The sequence below is a fragment of the Sciurus vulgaris genome, assembly GCF_902686455.1.
Source record: "Sciurus vulgaris genome assembly, chromosome: 1".
NCBI classification, from domain to species: Eukaryota; Metazoa; Chordata; class Mammalia; order Rodentia; family Sciuridae; genus Sciurus; species Sciurus vulgaris.
The window spans coordinates 33,271,555-33,287,173 of record NC_136461.1 but is presented as its reverse complement, the minus strand read 5'-3'; the positions used below and the strand labels follow the sequence as shown (position 1 = coordinate 33,287,173).

The 15,619-nt window shown below is 41.0% G+C and overlaps 1 protein-coding gene across 4 annotated transcripts in view; it reads right to left on the bottom strand.

Annotated features, from left to right (window-relative positions):
• KDM4A (lysine demethylase 4A) overlaps window positions 1-15,619 on the bottom strand; it is a 72,889-nt gene that overhangs the window by 54,074 nt on the left and 3,196 nt on the right. For 3 of the 4 annotated variants that reach the window (XM_079151735.1, XM_079151733.1, XM_079151734.1), the window contains exons 3-10: window positions 13,511-13,686; window positions 10,786-10,900; window positions 8,528-8,721; window positions 5,211-5,260; window positions 4,294-4,397; window positions 3,778-3,915; window positions 2,843-3,090; window positions 1,872-2,071 (exon numbers count right to left, since the gene is read on the bottom strand). In XM_079151735.1, coding sequence (XP_079007861.1) covers window positions 1,872-2,071; window positions 2,843-3,090; window positions 3,778-3,915; window positions 4,294-4,397; window positions 5,211-5,260; window positions 8,528-8,721; window positions 10,786-10,900; window positions 13,511-13,686 — 1,225 coding nt within the window. Of the gene's footprint in view, window positions 1-1,871; window positions 2,072-2,842; window positions 3,091-3,777; window positions 3,916-4,293; window positions 4,398-5,210; window positions 5,261-5,287; window positions 5,805-8,527; window positions 8,722-10,785; window positions 10,901-13,510; window positions 13,687-15,619 lie in introns of those variants that run through there. The other variant, XM_079151736.1, reaches the window with a different exon arrangement.

Genomic DNA, 15,619 nt, shown 5'->3' with positions numbered 1-15,619 from the left:
CAGGTTCTGCCTGTACATGTGAACTTCATGAAGACAATGGCAAACACAAGAATATGGGCTGGAAAGGAGACCAGCCTTCAAATTCTGGCTCTGTCAGTTACAGTATCCTTGAGTGATCTGGGCTAACACCTCAGCCTCTCAGGCCTCCATTTCTTCCTCTATCTGTTACGTGAGGATGCTACCACTTATCTTCAGGTTTCCTAACTGTAACTGCCAGTATAAGATGGTAACAGTAGGGGCTGGGGAGATAGCTCAGTCGGTAGAGTGCTTGCCTTGTAAGCACAAGGCCCTGGGTTCGATCCCCAGCACCCATAAAAGAAAAAAAAGATGGTAACAGTCTTCACAGAAAGCATTCAGCAAGCAGTTCTGCCACTTCCTCACACTTCTGCAGGAGATGCAGGTCTAAGCTCAACAGAGGACCCAGAATACTCTAGCCAGAAGAGCTGCTGAGGAGAAGCCAACCCAGCCTCAAGATTGAGTACACAGGGCTATCTGACATACTATGGCATAATCAACACACTTAAAACCGGACCGGGACTGAGACAAGCCTCTCCCTAACAAATCTATCCTCACGACCACCTGGTGACTGCTCTGAAGCACTACTGACCACACCATTCTCAAACAAATGGATCCTCAAGCCTCCAAATAAACGAACTCTAAAATGGCAGGCACCCTGAATTTGATCATTACACACCATATACACAAATCAAATTACCACACTGTGCCCCACAAATGTGTACAACTATATGTCAATTAAATATTTTTAAATATACACCAGGCATGATGACACACACCTACTTGCAAGACTCAGGCAGGAAGATCCTAAGTTCGAGGCCAGCCTGCGCAACTTGGCAAGACCTTATCTCAAAATAAAAAATATAAAGGGTTCTGGGTATAGTGTTGCACACTTGTAATACCAGTAGCTCAAGAGTCTGAGGCAGGAAAACTGCAAGGTTGAGGCTAGCCTCAGCAACACTGCAAAACCTTCAAGCAACTTAAGAAGACCCTGTCTCAAAATAAAAAATATGGACTGGGGATATAGCTAAGTGATAAAGTGCCCTGAGTTCAACAACCAGGACCAAAAAATACACAAAATAAAAAATAAAAATAAAAGACCTAGTGATACAGCTTAGTGACAGAATGCTCCTGGGTTCAATCCCCAGCACTACAAACAAAATAAATAAAAATAAAAAGTAATGAGCAGGGTGTGGTGGCATGTGGCTATAATCCCAGCTTCTTGCAAGGCTGAGGCAAAAGCACTCTGAGTTCAAGGTCAGCCTCAGCCACCAGGCAAAGCCCTAAACAACTTAGTGAGATCCTGTCTCAAAATAAAAAATAGAAAGGGTTGGGGATGTGGCTCAGTGGCTAAACATCCCTGGGTTCAATCCCCAGTACCAAAAAGTAAAAAATAAAAAGGCAGAATAAAATGGCAGTCCATGCTACATCATCTCATCCCTCTTCTTCAGCCTCATCTCCTGGCCACATAACTGTCTTCCACCCTTCCTACCCCTAATATTCTTTAGAGGAAATTGCCACCAGCTCCCCAAGACATGGTGTTGCTTCCCATCTTCATGCCTTGCCCAGCTCCTCTTCTCTCAGATGCCTTCCTACACACCTGCTGTCTTACTTCATCAGTCACCTTCACCAAACATTTTAGTTTCCCTCACTCCTCACCAGGTGGGAGACAGGACTTTCCCTCCATGCCTGTTCTACCCTGCATATCCCCAAAGCACTTCTCACACTCCAATTACAGGTCTGCTCACAGACCTCACTCTCTCCTTTTTCATTTCTGATCCTGCACTCAGTATGCATGGAACACAGGACAGACAAGTGTCAGTTAGGGCTGTAAAAATGCACCATGTTCTACTCACCTGGGAAGGACAGGCTATCCTCAACTTGCCGCACAGAGCTGTGGGTGGGCCTCACAGGAGCAAGGGTGGCCTGACATTCTGTCATCTCATACTGTCCAGAACTCAGTTCCTCCTTGGGGAAGAGCTCACTCTGACTTACTTCCTGTGGAATTTCAAGACAAACCCGGTGCCTCTTTGTCCCTATACGGTGCTTGGCCAGGCTGCAAAGAAGAAAGCAAACCTTCTAGAGCACACATATCCAATCACTTTCCAAAGGCATTCAAACTTATGTATATACAACCCAAAATGAATGCCCAGGACTTGTCAGTGCTGGTTCAAAACTCAGCCACCTCTTATTGTGTGATCTGAGACAAAAGACTTCACCTCTCTGAGCTTAGTACATCATCTGGAAAAGTCCAGGTATCACCATCCCCCTCCCCACAGATTTGGGGAGATTGAGAAAAGGTACATGGAACACCCAGCAGAATGCCTAACCTACATTAAGTACCCCATAAGTGTCCTTCTGGTTTTTCCCACATGAAATGGGACAAACTCTTCTCAGAGCACTGGCTCAGACCCTGACAACACCAGCAGATGTTGCTACTGCCTACTGCCCCTGCCCCTGAAAGTCCTGATCCCACCATCACACTCTCCTTTTTAATAAATATTCTGGGGCGGGAGGGGGGGTGCAACTCAGTGGTACAACCTCTGGGTTCAATCCCTAGTACCATAAACATAAAATTGAATAAAAAACAGAAAACACTCTGATAGGAAAAACTGACTTTTTTGGCACAGGGGAACCCTACCCCTTGCTCCAGGCAATCCTCATTAATGGATAAGAGCCACAAGGAATGCTGAATGATCCAGCTCTGAGGAAGAAAATTCCTTCAGTTGTGGCTCAAACATCCAACTTGGTCACAACTCCTCCACAGGTTGTGGGAGTTGCCCAAACCCCCATCTTCTACACTCTGGCCCAAATGGCTACCAGTTACCTTCTCTTTAGGTCTCCTTCCTCCCCATCTTCAACTCCTTCCATGTCCTCCTCTGGGCATTCCTCCTCATTCCCAGTTCCTGGGGACAGTTCACTCTCCTTGAGAAATTCAGCTGCTTCCGGTGTAGGCAAAGTATGGTCAATGACTGTGCTGTCCTTCCCAGCTTTCCAAAGTTTGTATCTTTCTGGCTGGAACTTCCTCACAAACACATCCATGGAGATCTTCACCATATCCTTTCTGCAGGAGCACTGTCACAAGTAGCCAGCAGGTGAAGCATACCTCATCTGTTTCTGCCTCATCCCCACGTCCCATCTCCTCCCTCCAAGTGGAAACAAGCATGAGACACTTTAAAACCTAGTTCACGGGCTTTTAAAGCCTAGTTCACAGGCTAAGGGCACAGCCCTTACAGAGCCTTCAAACATGAGGGAAGCAGAAAAGGGGCAGAAAGTGTTGGCACAGTGGAGTCCACCTGGGCACTAATGAGGGTACACAGAGGATGGGTAGTGATGTGGCTTTGCACCTAGGTCCTAAGATGGTCAACAGCCACATGCCTTTGGATATATATTTAGTCAGGACTACACAGACAAGCCTAGTACTTTGGGCCACACAGTCCAGCCTTGCTGCTTGCCTATAACAAAAGTAAATGCTGAAGACTTTTTCAACAGAGAACTCTCAGAATGCCACAGCAAGAAATACTGGTAAGGTGTGGGTACAGTTTTAATTCCAAATGGACTTAAATGTGGAATCTCACTTTTTACTCCCCAAAGCTGAATATGTTCTTTAAAATTCTTTATGAACACAAAAGGCTGGCACTTTTATACATTTCTAACCACTCTTTCTGAATTTCAGCACTTTAAAGAAATATTCTGACACTAATGAGAATTTCCTCAATCAGACATTTTTTAGTGTAACAGAAAGACATCAAGAGGGCTTACCAGTACAGCTTGCTTGCCATACTCAATCCATCGACGGGTAGCAAAATTGGTAGACTCTGCACAGTTGAAGCCGTGATTAAAGCCAGCATGGTAACCGTAAGGGAAAGTGATCATAAACTCGCCAGCTTCTTGAGTCACCTAAAGAAGAACAGACTTAAAGTAGCTGCCACACATGGCAGAGCCTATAAAATGGGACTCCTGGGCTCTGTCTGGTTCAGCCACCTATTAGCTGAGCAACCAAGGATAAGTCACAAACTACTGGGGTCTTCTATCTTGTATAAAATGAAAAACCTTAAGACACTAGATGCACATCATAACTTTAATTAACCCTTCCTCCAAATTCAACACTATGCAGGTGACCTGACTCTCCCATGGCCCACTAGTCCCCCCTTGGATCAAAGCCCCACCCTAGATCAAAGTGATGGTGACGAACTAGAATAAAATTCTGTGAAGCTAAGACCAGAAATGGTAGTTTCTATGTAAGCCTAAGGACTTCTGTATGTAATGTCAGCTCACCTTGTCAAAGGGAATGCCGTATTTCTTCAGCATTAAAGGGGAAATCAGGGTCATCTTATGGCGGAGAAAAGCCTCACAGCTTTGAGCACTTCCTGGGAAAAAGCCTGTGTAAATGCATAATGGGTCTGGGTTTATTCCATGCTCCACACAAGCTGTATATCCTGGAGTCACTTCATACCTATGGATCTCATCTGAATGAGATCTTTCTATCTCTGGGCATACTCTTAAGATTCTATAGTACACCTCTCCAGACAGGGCATTACATGGGTAATCAAGCTCTGTTGTAGAACTGATAGCACCCAAGTGGCTCTGTTCTTAAGAGGACTTTGAAACTTTTTAGAACTTTTTCCAGTACTGAAAGATTGAGACTACATTCTTTTTTCAATAATAACATGTCTACAGCATAATCTACCCTGGCTTTCTTGAAATAAAACTTTCTAGAAATACAAATCTAATCCACATAAAAGATCGAACCACAAAATAACCTGATTCTTACTTTAACAGATGGGGTTTTAGCAGAAGAACCAGAATCAAAATGATCTGTATACTTTCCTGGTTAAAGAAACCAATGCTTGGTAGGACTGAGACAAAGATGTCAAATGAAGGACTAAAGTACCTTCTTAGATACAGCAGGGAAAGGCTTGGTTGTAGCTATTCTGCCAGGGAGTCAATCTGACAGTTGAACCCATCCTTCCCTGTAAGTCTGTGAAAGGTCACACAAGATCTGACCACAGAAAATGAACATTTTTTAAAAAATTTTTATATACTTTTATTAATTCATTTTTATGTGGTGCTGAGAATCGAGCCCAGTGCCTCACACATGCTAGGCAAGTGCTCTACCACTAAGCCCCAGCCCCAGCCCAAGAATGAACATTTGAGAGCTAGGAGCACAGCTCACAGAAGGGAGGAGACAGTACCTTTAGCGAGGCGCTCCAACCGTTTTCCATGCTCAGGTGGAACGGAGTACCTGCAAACATATGAGAGCATCAGACTCTGAGCCGAGGACAGGAACAGGAGCCAAGCCACTAGAAAAACACACTGAAGCCAGTAGAGAAAACTCTGAAGGTTCCCAGCACAAAGAAATGATAAAATGTTTGAGGTGATGGATATGCCAGTTCACTCATCTGATTGTTACACATTGCATACATCAACTGGAATGGTACACTGTGGCCCATAAAAATGTACAATTATGTATTGACTAAAAATAATAATACAATTTAGGATGCTAAGGCAGGAGGATCAGAAGTTCAAGGCCACCCTCAGCAATTTAGAGAGACCCTGAGCAACTTTGTGAAACCCTGTCTTAAAATAAAAATTAAAAGGGCTTGGATATGTAGCTCAGTAGTAAAGGGCCCCTGGGTTCAATCCCCAGTACCCAAAAAATAAATAATTAAAAAAATGAAAGTAACAATACAAACCAGGTGCAGTGGCACACACCTGTAATCCCAGTGACTCAGGAGACTGAGGCAGGATTGCAAGTTGAAGGCCAGACTGGGCAACTTAGTGAGACCCTGTCTCAAGATAAAAATAAAAAGGGCTGAGGATATAGCTTAGTGATAGAGCATCCCCAGTACCACCAAAACAAAAAACAAAAAAAAAAAAAACCAAAAACCCAACACTTTTTAAAGTTCCTAAGCACTAGAAAGAATCTGGAGAAGTTAAGTATTAGACTGTGGAGTAGAAAAATGGTGAGCCTACACAGGAACATGAGTGAATTTATATCTTCTGTGTTCACCCATTTAATAAAACATCTACTGAATATGTACCATGAGCTAGGATTTTTGGTACAAAAAGTTTTATTGTTCATGTTAAAATATTTTTAAAAAGAGAGAAAAAAGGTGGCATTAATAACCTCAGTGTTTTTTAAAATGCTCCCAGGAGTTTTAAAGGCCTAACTGGAGGCTAGAGAAAGAATGGGAAGCAAGGCAGAGATGGATTAGACACCTAGAAACTTGGCCTGGGATCTGCTGATGAATCCATTTTCTCTTCATCTGCATAAAAGCTATATTGATTACCTACTAATTAATTACTTCTCCACCTAGTAGGGTGTCTAGACATCACAGTAACTGCTCTTCATTAAAGAAATAAAAAAAGAAAACTGTTAAACATATTCTGAAACTCACAGTAACCTCATTATAACCTTTATAATCTACACTAAAGCAGCAGCACACATCTGTGGTTCCAGTACTGGGGAAGCTGAATACAGAGAATCACTTGAGCCCAGGAATTCAAGGCCAGCTTGAGCAACTTAGTGAGACTCTGTCTAAAAATAAAATAAAAAGCGCTGGGGATATAGTTAAGTGGGAGAGCACTTGTGCATGCACGAAGCCCTGGGTTCAATTCCCAGTATTAAGAAAAAAAAAGAGGAGGAGGAGGAAGAGGAAGAATAAGTAAATTATTCCACAAAAAAAAAAATTTCCCCTCACAAATAGCTTCCTTATAAATCAAAAAAGAGGAGAAAAATTAAGAATAATATCACCTAAAGGACTTTGGGATCCATGAGGCAACCTCACACAGAAGTCTCTGGAGCTCCCACTTCAAACGATCTAGAGAGTGTATTTAATAACTGTAAAACTTTCTCTTGATAAACCAAAAAATGATAATGCGATGTCAGGAAATTTTGGAGTCAACATTTACAGATTTTTACATATTTTCCAAGCCTAGCCATCTAGAAGAAAGGCAACGGGACAGTACACAGGCAATAATCATAGGCTCAAAAGGCTTCTTCATCCCAGATTAGGCATTAGAAAGCATTTGCAAGAAGAAAGGAAAATTCCTGGGATATTCCCTAGAACAATATGGTTGAAGATGCTGGGAAATAAAGATGGAGAGAGTCTACTTAACTCCTCATGACCTGGCCAAGAGTGTCCCCTCCAGTTTTACCACTTGTCTCTCATTCTGGACATAGCACCCACACCACAGGGGACTTTCCCCAGCTCCCTAAAGACAATAGGTCCTTTCTCAGCCTAGGAGGTCTGCACATGTGGTTCCAACTGGCTGGACGCATTAACCTCAGCTTCTTCTCCTAAACCCACCACCATTCCAACTCATTTTTCAGATCTCTAGTCGCCACCTCTTGAAGTCTTCTTTAATCCCCACACCACTTACATGTCCTTCCTATACAGATTTTGCCTTCAGAGCTTTTCTGATTCCACACTGTCACTTTCTTACCTGTCTGCTTTCTGTCTCCTGACCAGTCTGTTTAAGGGTGGGTCCCTCATCTATTTTAGTTATCTACAGCACCTTCACTAACACAAAGAAAGAGAAGAATCTTTTGTCTTTTTAACAAGAGTGGTGCCTTAGGTAGTGGCATATACCTGTGATCCCAGCAACTTGAAAGGCTAAGTCAGAGGATCACAAGTTCAAGGTCAACCTGGGCAACTTATCAAGACACTGTCTCAAAATAAAAAAATTGAAAGGGCTATGGATATAGCTTAGTGGTAGAATGAAACATAATGCTGAGAGTAGCCCTTCAGATTCCCTCTTGGGTTAAGTATACATTGCAGCTCACCAAATATTTTTTCTTTTTTCTGGGGATGGGGGTGCAGGGAGTACTGGGGATTGAGCCAAGAGCTTCACACATGCTGGGCAAATGCTATGCCACTGGACAATATACCCAGCAAACCAAAAAATTTTTTTAAATATATATATATTTTTAGGTGGACACAATACTTTTATTTTTTTAATTTTTTGCGGTGCTGAGGATTGAACCCAGGATCTCACATGTGCTAGGCAAGTGCTCTACCAGTGAGCCACACCTCAGTCCCCAAATATATATATATGGACTCAAATTTGAGTCCAGCCTGGGCAGCTTAGCAAAACCTTGTCTCAAAATTTAAAAAGGGGTTGGGGATGTAGCTCAGTGGTAGAACAAACCTAGGTTCAATGTCCAGTACCACAAAACATAAATAAAAAGAAAGAAAGAAAGAAATGTCACAGGCCCATTCAGAAGTAGTTAGGAAGAATGAGATTGCCTGGACCAACCACAGGACTTTCAGTAATAGACCAACCTATGCTCTCCTAAGATGGTGTTGAGTCACATATTTCTAAAACCTCATTTCTCAACAGGTGGTCTGGCTCCAACAGTATCTGATCACCTGAAAATGTGTCTCAAATGTAGAATGCCACCTCCACCCCAAGCCTGCTGCACCAGAATCCACATTTCAACCTGCTCCAGAGGCTTCCAGTGACATTAAAGGCGAGAAGCCCTGTGCCAACCGTGGGCTGACTTTACCAGGACTTTGGCTCTCCGAAGTGCAGGTAGTTGATGCTATACAGGTCCATGTCTTCTGTATGCCAGGCAAAGGAAGTCTTCCACATGCCAAAGTACAGGTATGGGGTATTCACACCCTCGATGGTGATCCCACTCTCCTTTTCCACCAAATCTAGGATGGTCTTCAGCCGGCCAATGTTCCACTCATCAACATGCTGCCAAGGAAATGACAGTCCAGGATAAATTACAATTGAACGTAAACTGAAGTTATGAACCTATAAACCATAGAGAAGGCCTCAGGTGAGCCTGTCACCTCTGATCAGCACATGAAAAAATGTCAAAACCACAGGTCAGGTACAGGGGTGCACACCTGTAATCACAGTGACTTGGGAGACTGAGACAGGAAGATTACAAATGGAAGCCAGCCTGGACAACTTAGAACAATCTCAAAGTAAAAGAGAAAAAGGACTGGGGCTGGGTGCAGTGGTGCACACTTGTAATCCCAGCAGCTCAGGAGGATGAGGCAGGAAGACCACAAATTCAAAACAGCCCCAGGCAACTTAGCTAGACTCTGAGAACTTATTGAGACCCTATCTCAAAATGAAAAAAATAAAAAGGGTTGGGGATATGGCTCAGTGGTTAAGCACTCATGGGTTCAATCACCCATACCAAAACAAAAAGCAAAAAAATTGAATCCCTCACTCACTTTCAGAGTTATTACTGGAACTAACACCATCATTTCTCCAAAGGGACTTAAGCAATACAAGATAGGTAAGATATATAAGGAGGTGACAATCACCAGACCTAAATCCCAGGAGGCAGTTTTTAAAAAAGATGAAGAAATTTAGATTGGATTAGTTAAAAAAAAAAAAAAAACCCATGGGAATTAACTGTAGTAATTAATGCCTCTTTTTTTTTTTTTTTTTTTTTTTTTTTTATGGTGCTAGGAATTGAACCCAGGGTCTTGTGCATGTGAGGCAAGCATACTCTACCAGCTGAGCTATATCCCTAGCCCAATTCATGCCTCTTCTAGCTTCAATTTCCATGGGGCAGAGTCTTCATAAAAAGTCTATGTTGTCCTTTCCCTGAGTTGTACTCAGCTAGAAGACCCCCTCCTAAAACTAAGTTCCCAATTACTGCGTCCTGGTTTTGTACTTCCCCATCCAAGATCTGTAGGCATGAATCTGTCATTCATGCCTAGAGGCTTGACTCCCCACCATACCACAATGTTATTGTCAACAAACTTATAATTCACTTTTTGTAAGTATTTTTTAGGTTGTTGATGGACCATTATTTTATTTATTGATTGATTTATATGTGGTGCTGAGAATTGAACTCAGTGCCTCATGTATGCTAGGCAAGCACTCTATCCCTAAGCCACAACCCCAGCCCTAGAATTCACTTTTGGAATCCTCTCCTTCTGATAATTCATAAAAACATTAAAATATAAGTAATAATACCTGAAACACCCTAAAATTTTTTTAATCATCCAAAGGCAGGTCCAAATATTCCCTCTTTAACTGTTTCAAAGCAGTTCTTGTTTGTTTGTTTTTTTTGGTACTGAAGATTGAACCAAGAGATGCTCTACCACTAAGCTACATTTCCAGTCCCTAGCCCTTTTAATTTTGTGATGTGGTCTCACTAAGTTGCTTATGACCTTGATAATTGCTGAGGCTGGTCTTGAACTTGAGATCCTCCTGCCTCAGCCTCCATAGTCACTGGGATTATAGGCATGTGCCAAGGTGCCTGGTACCAATGCAGTTCTTTATGCAAAAAAAAACAAAACAAAACAAAACTATACTTCAAGCCAATGCAACTGGTTAAAATAGCTTTTGCTACAGAATTCTGTTTAAGGGTTTTTAAAATCTAAATAAAGTTTCTCCTCTTATATATATACCCCTTTCATTAGATTAGTCAGTGATCTTTTTTCTGCAGAAACCACACAGCTCCTCCCCCATCATTTCATTTTCCCTGAACCATCCCACCCTTTCAAGAACTCATCATCTACCACCCACAGACTTTGCTAACAGTCCTTGAAAAGAACACCACATCACCTAATTCACATGCAGAGTGGGAGAAATAAAGTTCAGTCACATGCAAAATTATTCTAACAATTAAGGGAGGTCAGCGCATCAGTTGGTGGTACATCATTCATTTGTTCTTCCACCCATTCACCAACTCACTTTTAGAAGCCTACTAAGTGCTGGGCAGGAAAAAAAAAAGTATTATGTCACAAAATTTCAAATATGCTACACAAAAGGCTTCCAAAGGAGCTTCACCTTTTCATACAGAGTACCATTCACATCTGCGCCATAGATTGGAGGATTGAATGTGAGATTTTTCCAGTATTTCCGCTCAAGCTCTTCAAACTCACTATAGCGTGGGGTACAGTACCTTTCAAAGTAAGAAACAAAAAACAGTGTTAGCCACTCACTGGGGACTTAATTTGGTATTATTAACAGTATAAGACACAATTCCCTGAATTCTATGTTTCCAGGACAGCAAGACATTTCAAATGAACAAGACACAATCCTGGCCTTCAAGGTTCTAATATACAGTTACTCCTTCAATATCCCTTCCATGAATTGGACCCGGTGAAACTTGGAGAAGGAAGGTCACATAAGCAGTGATGTGAACCCATCTTCCTTTACATACATGATAACCTCTACTCACTGAAGACAAGCTACTTAAACTACACCCTGCTTGATTCAGGAGTGGCCTGGTCAACAGTGAGAAAAAGAACTTAAAAACTATGAAGAACCACAGAGCACACATCCATAATTCCAGCAACTTGGGAGGCTGAGGTAGAAGGATCTCAAGTTGGGAAGCCAGCCTCAACAACTGAGAGATGTCATAAGCAACGTAGTAAGACCCACTCTTAACAGAAAGGGCTGGAAATACAGCTCAATGGTACAGCACTTGCTTAGCATGCATGAGGCCCTGGGTTCAATTCCCAGTACCATAAAAATAATAATAATAATAAAGTTATTATGTGGCAATTTAAAAAGAATACACCAGGCTTACAAACACAGAAATATGGAAAAAGTAATGCACTGTAACTAGAATGGAAAAAAATATTATGGAAATATTATGAATGGATAAAGATTAGAACTGAAGACCAAATGAAATTTTATAGAGATAACAGGAATGAGTGAAAACAAATCTCATTTAAGTAGTACCTTTCATTTCAATGTTAACCTAATGAATAATAAATTTTACAAATTCATGTGTTTAACAACTCCCTTGCCTTCTATTGATGTGTTTTATAAATTTAGGTTTTTACGTAAGATGTTTTCTTAAAACTGGCTGGACACAGAAATAGAAATCAAAGATAAAAATCTTGTCATATATAGGGTGGGGGTTAGAGGTCTACCTTGCTTATTGAGCACTTGGCTAGCACTACGAGGCCCTGAGTTCAATTCCCAGCACTGAAAAAATATATCACAGTAAAGGGAGTAGATATAGAGTTGTTTATAAGAAAAAGAAATGCTGAGCACAGTGGTCTATGTTTGTAACCTCAGCAACTGAAGAGCTTGAGGAGAAGGATCACAAGTTCCAGGCCAGAAGACCATATCTCAAAATAAAAAATAAAGGGCTGGGGATGTAGTTCAGTGGTAGAGAAATTCTGGGTTCAATCCCTAGTACTGCAAAAAAGAAAAAAGAAAAGGAAAAGAAATATATTGAGATTAGAAAAAGTCTAGCATGTACTGACAAGCAGACATAGGAAGCTAAAGACCCTGGAGGAACCCTGTGTAAGAAACAGAAAGCAGGTGAATTTGGCTCCACAACACAGCTAAAATCAGATAAAAAGTATGACACAGCCTTTCATCTGCAGAGCATATCATACTTCTTCAACATGTTTTTATGTAAGTTCTCTCCTTGGCCAACAGGGTGGCCAGCAATGTAGATGTTTTAAGCTTTGTCAATAAAACTGGTATGACCTCCATTAGAATTGTGACAAGTCAAATGAAAAGAAGGCAAAGGGTAGAAATAGAAAGAGCAAGACCTGCTAGAAGAGGAAGATATGATAAAGCACATGAAATGCTGCCACCAGAAGTGTGAGGACTACCAAGACAAAGACTTAGATCTGGGCTGATTCTCAGTAAAGGCACACTTAGTTGTCAGACAGGGTGAAATTAATACATGAGTAAATCAGAAAGGCTCAGGAAATAAAGCAAGGGGAAGGAGGAGGAATTCCTCATGGAAATCCAAGGTTGAGAAGCAAAGTGGGAAGTGGAAAGATTAAATAGTAGTCACAGTCAATTGAGGGAAACACAAAATGCATTTTATAAGAGTCTGAGGCAACATGACAGCTAAATGTTAAAAAGCGGAGAAAAGCAACTGAAAACAACTGGACAAAACAAACACATGTTCAGACAAGAATAAGCAGGTGAAGAAGAATGGAATGATAGAAAACAACAACCAGGTTGGTAATTATTTGTTCACATTCTATTACTGTCAAAACAGAAATCAGATAGCAGCTAACAGGTAGTGAGGAGCCTGCCTATGACCAAAGACAGAAGATAGCACAATGAACTAAAACGAATAAAGCCACTTTTTGATAAATCAGGTGGCATCAATACACCTCACCAAAAAGCACCTTTCTAATCACCTTCAATGTTCTCTTTTGCCAACTATGCTATTTAGCAGCATCCAAAAAGTTATTCTATTTCTAGGGCAGGGGGTATAGCTCCATAGCAGAGAACTTGCCTAGCATGTGCGAGGACTGGGTTTGATCCCCAGCACCACAAAAAGTAAATTTAATTTTTAAATTATTCTACTTCAGATGGGAAAACAATGGGTCCACTTTATGCAAGAATGTGGAAAGGTTTAGACTATAACACAGCACTGAGAGAGGAAATGCTTTCACAGAAAGAGCAAAAAGGGAGACAGAAGCTAGAACTGAGGAAACTATTCCTCAGTCAGACAGTAGCAGTCTTGGAGACAACTACGAGTATGAGACTCTAGGTCTTTGATGTTAAAACAGAAAGTGTTTCTACTCACTTATCACTATTGGCAATCTTGCGGAACTCTCGAACAGTCATGGCCTTCTTCTGTATGTTATACTGAGTAAAGAGGCCAGACTGCCCCGTTACCAGTTGTTGGATGGGTGCAGGGATGACCAAATCATCAATGTCGTCATAGGATGCTCGTGGCTTCCACTCTTTTGGAGGAACAACCTACAGGAAACACAAGAAAAAAGGAGACAGATAAGAAACTGAAAAGTCAAAGAGTTCAGCAGCTGTGTAGTCTGCTACACAAACAGGCACTTTGACTAGAAAGTGACTTTGATTTACCAACACTAACCCAAACACAGGAAGACATACTGGCATGCTAAACCTGACTCGGTTCTGCCACTAACTAGCTGCCTAGTCACAATGACTCCTATTCTCAGACTAAGTATCTTATCAGGTTGAAAAGTTGGTTTTCTCTCAATCTAACAGCTCAAGGCTCTTTAAAAAAATTATTTTTACTTGATTTGGCTAACTCTACACTCATGGAGATTCCTTCTCTTGCACACCAGATTGCAGTCTATTTATGAAGTTTAACTTTTTTTTTTTCTGGTACAGGGAATTGAACTCAGGGGTGCTTAACCACTGAGCCACATCCTCAGTCCTTTTTTGTATTTTATGTAGAGACAGGGTCTCACTGAGTGGCTTAGGGCCTTGCTAAGTTGGCTTTGAACTAGCACTCCTCCTGTCTCAGTCTCTCAAGTTGCTGGGATTATAGGTGTGTGCCACTGTGCCCAGCTAAAATTGATATTCTTAAAAACTCAATCTTGAAGCCAGGCACAGGGATATATGCCTACAGTCCCAGGTAATTAAGGGAGAAATTGAAAAAAAAAATGGTGGTAGGTGCTGGGGATGTAGTTCAGTGGTAATGTGCCCCTTGGTTCAATCTCCAGTACCACCCCTCCAAAAAAAGCTAATCTTCAATACTTAAATAGAAATTAAGGTGTAGTACATTGCATGGTGTGTTATGTTTTATGTAAGAAGGGACAAAACAAGCACACGCATATATATGTGTGCCAAAATTTGTATACAGTAACACAGGAAGGATATACATAAAACCATGGAGAAAGAAATGGCAAAAGACTTTATATTATCTACTCGCATTTTTTTCACCTATATATTATCTATTCCAAAAAGTAATAAATTAACATGAGAAAAAAAAGATGAGTCACATCCATAAGTGAAGAACACATATTGTTAAAAAAAAAAAAAAAAAATGAACCAACAGAGAAATACACAAGGCATGATCCCATCCTCTTTTAAAAACAAAATGCAATACTGTATGTGAGTTTATTTGTGTGAGCAGAGAAAAAAGATGTGGAAGGAGCTAAAAACACTGATTGCTTTAAGGAGATGGTATTGGAGAAGGCAGATAAATTAATCTTTTCTTTATGTATCTTTGAATTACTTAACTTGTAATAACAAGCATTTTTGATTATTTTTTATAATCTAAAAAAGTATAATCAAAAAAGTTAATATGTTGCAAAGCTGTACTGCAGGTCATGTGGCTCCTGTTATTCAAACCCAACAGCAGCCATGCCTGCATAGAAGAATAAGATGGAGCTATCCTGAGTCCCTGTGGAGGTAGCAGGGTCCAAGACTGTCCTCTGCTTTCTAACCAATGTCTTTGCTTTCCTTTTTTCATATTAAAAAAGTAACATATATGTATGATTGGAAATTCAAACACCATAAAACAGTTTAAAGTTTCCACCTGGCTCAGACTGAGTCCCTTGCCTCTCAGTTTCCTGAAGATCATTCCAGAAATGTACTCTTCAGAGACTCAGAAATTTGATTTTTGACAGAAAACATGAAAGACTGATTTGACTGAGAAAAACAATTGATTTAACTCATAGGGGGAAAAGTACAAACCAGAAACCAATTTCAAGTTGCAAAGACCAGAATCAGAATACTCATATTGGCTGGCCAAGTGCTTCTCTCCCCTAGAAGAAAATCCAAATTACTATCAGTGTTGGATGAAACTGAAATGAAATGTGGCACAAACAGTCACACGTTAAAAACCACTGAAGCATCCAGCTCCATTTGAGGAGAAAGAAGCAGGGTAGGGGGCTGGGGGTTTGATCCCCAGCACCAGAAAAAAAAA